The sequence below is a fragment of the Montipora capricornis genome, chromosome 4 (assembly GCF_036669925.1).
Source record: "Montipora capricornis isolate CH-2021 chromosome 4, ASM3666992v2, whole genome shotgun sequence".
NCBI classification, from domain to species: domain Eukaryota; kingdom Metazoa; phylum Cnidaria; class Anthozoa; order Scleractinia; family Acroporidae; genus Montipora; species Montipora capricornis.
This window is the reverse complement of record NC_090886.1, coordinates 52105463-52110462: the sequence shown is the minus strand read 5'-3', so window position 1 is coordinate 52110462 and position 5000 is coordinate 52105463. Positions and strand designations below refer to the sequence as shown.

Genomic DNA, 5000 nt, shown 5'->3' with positions numbered 1-5000 from the left:
TTTGATCAGAAATAACATACAAACAGCGGTGACAAACATCAGATGTAAACACATCCTTTTTGAAATTATCTTTTACTTGACGTTTCGTATGCTTCTGCATACATCTTCAAAAGTGACGGTTAATACAAAATATGAGTTTAAATATACAGGATTACTAACTAATTAAATATTAACTATTAAGTAACAAGAGAGGTGACAAAAACTAATAAAGACACAGCTTTTCGCTGCTAACATATTCATTTAAAGCCGGCTTTATTAGTTTTTGTCACCTCTATTAATTTCTGTTAATGCTCCACAGTAAGGGAGAATTCAAAAGCAATGCAGGAAGAGTTGTCTTTGTTAAATTTATTTCCTATTTCTGCTTTAATTTTCCCCTCAGGTAATTATTTATATTTCGAGGCTTCAAGCCCTGCACAGCCTGGACAAACATCTTGTTTCTCCAGCAAACTCTTCCCCGCTGGATCCTGTCAACTCCTCACCTTCTGGTATCACATGCTAGGCAGAGGAATAGGGGAACTAAGAGTGATGGTCAGTGGCAGTGTTGTTTGGAGGAAGAGTGGCGAACAGGGAGATAAATGGATCCAAGCTAGTGTTGAAATTCAAAGCGATCAAGAATTCCAGGTATCGCAACCGGTTTCACTTGATGTTTGTTGACTATCGTGGAATTATCTGGTCGCCTGCGCTTTCACGGTTGGACAGTGACGATGATGATAATGATAAGATTGTTCTTTACTACTTTCTCTCCTTTTTCAAAGCTTCTGTTGTTTAATTTTAAGATCACTTTTGAGGGTGTGCGTGGTCCTGACTACAGAGGTGACATTGCCGTGGACGACATATCTTTTAAGGATTGCAAGGTACCTACAGCAACAGTACCGCCGACAACAACGCAGCCGACAACGACTGAGCCGACGACGACACAGCCGACGACGACACAGCCGACGACGACACAGCCGACGACGACACAGCCGACGACGACACAGCCGACGACGACTCAACCGACGACTACTCAACCGACGACGACGCAGCCGACGACGACGCAGCCGACGACAACGCAGCCGACGACGACTCAACCGACGACGACACAGCTGCCTCCTTCAACCTCACCGCCAACGGTATCACCCGGAACAGGTAACGTTATCATGGATTAAGCAAGATATGGCGGAAAGTTTACTTCTGTTACAGCGAAACATATTAATTATTTTTTTGGATTTCTTTAGCCTTTCCTTTTCCTTTCTCTTTTTTTGGGTGCTTAACAATTCTTCATTAGTCGTTAGTATTTGTCATTGTCCCGCTTCACTGTTTGCAGCTCACCGTTATTCTTGTTACTCATTTGTATTGTTGCATAATTTGGCAAGTTTTTTAGAATAAATAGGACCTACAATATTGTAGGTCAACGTTTTTTTATGCCAATATCTCGAACTTTTTATAAGAAGCACATTTTATTTCGTTGAGTCAGGACACCGTTAAGGTAAATCTTTCTTCGTGTTATCCGTTTCTTTTCATCATTTGTTAGCTATCGTTTTCGCGAGTTTCGTTTACTAATTCTTCTATTTTTTCTCGCTTATATCTGTTATATGACTTGTAGTACCGTAGAGTGTGGATGTTTTAATAAAGACCAGTGAACACGAATACGCGTAACTTCGGTACAACTTCATTTATCATTTTTGTTCGTATTCCATTCAGTCCTGTTGTGATTATTTTCATCCATGTCTCTCTGTACAGCTGGTCTTTCGATCTTAAATACAGTTATTCAGAGGTGCCTGTTACCTTTTCTAACCTTGACCTTGACCATATCAGGCTTTTGCCAATTTCTGTGGGTCTTTGTGTCCCCTGTGAAGACAATAACGACACAATTATTTTTCCTGTCGATTTTAATATCGTTGATTCAAAGCTCATTTCTAAAATTGTTTGTTTTTACATCATAAAATTCATTTCAGGCTTGGATTCGGGTGATTTTGATAATGGAAATTTGTGTGATTGGGCAAACAATGCGGGAACAAATCCTACGAATTACACTTGGGTAGTTCACAGTGGCGCCTGACAACAGCGATGTCCATGACTAAAACGTAACTCCAAAATTTAGCTTCGATGGGTACAAACGGTTTTAAAAGCAAAAATGGAACTGAATGAATAGGTCATAGCTTTATGCTCGCATCGTCATCAAAACCTAAAATTTGGTGATTTCACGTTGTTATTATTGTAAATTGTTTTGTGGGGTACAGCAAAAGACAATGCACGGGAATTCGTGCTGCACGCAGCACGAGTATTTTCCCTTTTAAAACCAATAATATTCTTGCTTTGTGGCGCAGTCCTTGCCTTAGCCGTCTTCGGCCGTGTTTTCACGATCGAGCGGTTTTTTAGGTCGCTTAGCGAGTGACAACCCGAAATCGCTTAAAAAGCAGTTGCTTTTCCAATTCGTTTAACTTTAAGCAAGTCGGCAAATTTCAATAGAATTCTCATTAAATTTAAGCCACCAAACCAGGTAGCTTAAGCGAGTTGTCAATTACTTTCGGTCAATGAGGACTCTCTTGCGGTTATTCAAATCGAAAATACAACTAGTGTGCTAGTTTTGTTCTTTTTATTATTGTATTGGCACGTGGCTGGCAACAAAGTAAATGATCAAACCCTGACAGCAAAATATCAAAAGAAACTGAGCTTTAAAATCGCACAAAAATCAACTCTGTGCAAATAAGTATTTAACATGATCAAGACACAGTGCTCTGTGTAAATGCGCTTTAGATATGGTGGTTCCCTGTGGTTCCCGACTTTGTCGATAATTTTTCCGAGCGAAAACCCCTGAGGTATTGGCATGAAATCAGTTCATAATTCAATGCATTAATTAAAGAGTTCATAAACGCAAGCATATATGAACCAATTGGTTTGCCTGAGCTTTTGATTTCTTTTAAATAAAATACAGGTCCAAATGATTGCGAGTTTGAAGCAGGTGGAATGTGTCACTGGACTTCCTGCCAACAGTCCTATTGCTGTCCTTATTGGAAACTTAATACTGGAGCCACAAGAAGTCCAGGCACCGGTCCACAGGGAGACCACACATCTGGTTCGGGTGAGTCAGGATTCTGTAATGGAATCGTTGTTGGCATTTTGTCTCTCATTAAAATTTTGAATTTTTAAAGCATCATTGCTCAGAGATTATCTGGTATACCACGTTCAAATTTTGAGAGATAACTCATTATGCAAAGTACTTTCAACATTCAGTGCTTTATTCTTGGCTGACTGATTAGAAAACGAAAGCCTTATGCTATTGAGGCAAAACAAAGATTCCCCTATAGCAGAGCATGTAGATATGAAGAGTCTGTACGTATGTGAATGGCATATATTTGAAATGCGAATAGGAGAATGTTCACATTTTTGAACATCGCAATTACGAATGTTACCTATGTAGTGACGCAAAGAAAGCCTAAAAAAATCATGACGACTTTAACGGCAGATATTTACTTCTTCTGGTTTTTTTTTTTCGTTGCTGCTCAAGTATATTCATAACTGAAATGGGCAGCAAGTGTTGTATCCCAACATTGCGAAAACCGGTGGAATAGGACTACATGTAAGCGAATGGAATCTGCCACTCCTCAACTCCCCTTCAACTCTGCTTACCTGAGTAATTTATGTTCGCTATAACAAAGTGTACTTCACAAACAAAATTGATGTTTAGTAACCTCTAGTGACGAGTCACCAATGTGGCCTGGGTTCGACTCCGTACTCCCAGACTCGGTATGACATGCGGGTTGAGTTTGTTTGGTTCTCTACTCTGGGGCCCGTTTCTAGAAAGTCCCGAAAACTTTCCGGGCCCGAAAAGCCATTTGTGAAACAGCCAACCGCTTGTTTTAGAAAGCCGATCTTTTCACATGTTTTTATGGTAAAAAAAAGCAAAATGACTGTGAATTTTGATGACTTAATTCCTCTACGTTCTTGAGATACGGAGGGAATTGTGACACCCGAAAATGTCCCGTAAAGTTTCGGGACTTTCGAGAAACGGGGCCCTGCTCCGAGCTCTACTCTACTCCGAGAGGTTTTTCTCTCGGTATTCCGGTTTTCCCCTTTCCTCAAAAACCAACCTACGATTTTATATGAATTGAGTTGATTTGATCAGAAACAACATACAAACAGCGGTGACAAACATCAAATATAAACGCATCCCTTTTGAAATTATCATTTACTTGACGTTTCGTATGCTTCTGCATACATCTTCAGAAGTGACGGTTAATACAAAATTGGAGTTTAAATATACAGGATTACCAGCTAATTAACTATTAACTATTAAGTAACAGTAGAAGTGACAAAAACTAATAAAGACACAGCTTTTCGCTGCTAACATATTCATTTAAAGCCGGCTTTATTAGTTTTTGTCACCTCTATTAATTTCTGTTAATGCTCCACAGTAAGGGAGAATTCAAAAGCAATGCAGGAAGAGTTGTCTTTGTTAAATTTATTTCCTATTTCTGCTTTAATTTTCCCCTCAGGTAATTATTTATATTTCGAGGCTTCAAGCCCTGCACAGCCTGGACAAACATCTTGTTTCTCCAGCAAACTCTTCCCCGCTGGATCCTGTCAACTCCTCACCTTCTGGTATCACATGCTAGGCAGAGGAATAGGGGAACTAAGAGTGATGGTCAGTGGCAGTGTTGTTTGGAGGAAGAGTGGCGAACAGGGAGATAAATGGATCCAAGCTAGTGTTGAAATTCAAAGCGATCAAGAATTCCAGGTATCGCAACCGGTTTCACTTGATGTTTGTTGACTATTGTGGAATTATCTGGTCGCCTGCGCTTTCACGGTTGGACAGTGACGATGATGATAATGATAAGATTGTTCTTTACTACTTTCTCTCTTTTTTCAAAGCTTCTGTTGTTTAATTTTAAGATCACTTTTGAGGGTGTGCGTGGTCCTGACTACAGAGGTGACATTGCCGTGGACGACATATCTTTTAAGGATTGCAAGGTACCTACAGCAACAGTACCGCCGACAACAACGCAGCCGACAACGAC

At 40.0% G+C, this 5000-nt stretch overlaps 1 protein-coding gene across 2 annotated transcripts in view; it reads left to right on the top strand.

Moving 5' to 3' along the window:
• LOC138047350 (MAM and LDL-receptor class A domain-containing protein 2-like) overlaps positions 1 to 5000 on the top strand; it is a 23751-nt gene that overhangs the window by 12514 nt on the left and 6237 nt on the right. Inside the window, exons 10-15 of one of the 2 annotated variants that reach the window (XM_068894169.1) lie at positions 380 to 621; positions 777 to 961; positions 992 to 1128; positions 2918 to 3064; positions 4479 to 4720; positions 4876 to 5000. The exon at positions 4876 to 5000 is cut by the window's right edge and continues 152 nt beyond it. In XM_068894169.1, the coding sequence (XP_068750270.1) occupies positions 380 to 621; positions 777 to 961; positions 992 to 1128; positions 2918 to 3064; positions 4479 to 4720; positions 4876 to 5000 (1078 nt within the window). Of the gene's footprint in view, positions 1 to 379; positions 622 to 776; positions 1129 to 2917; positions 3065 to 4478; positions 4721 to 4875 lie in introns of both variants that reach the window. The other variant, XM_068894167.1, reaches the window with a different exon arrangement.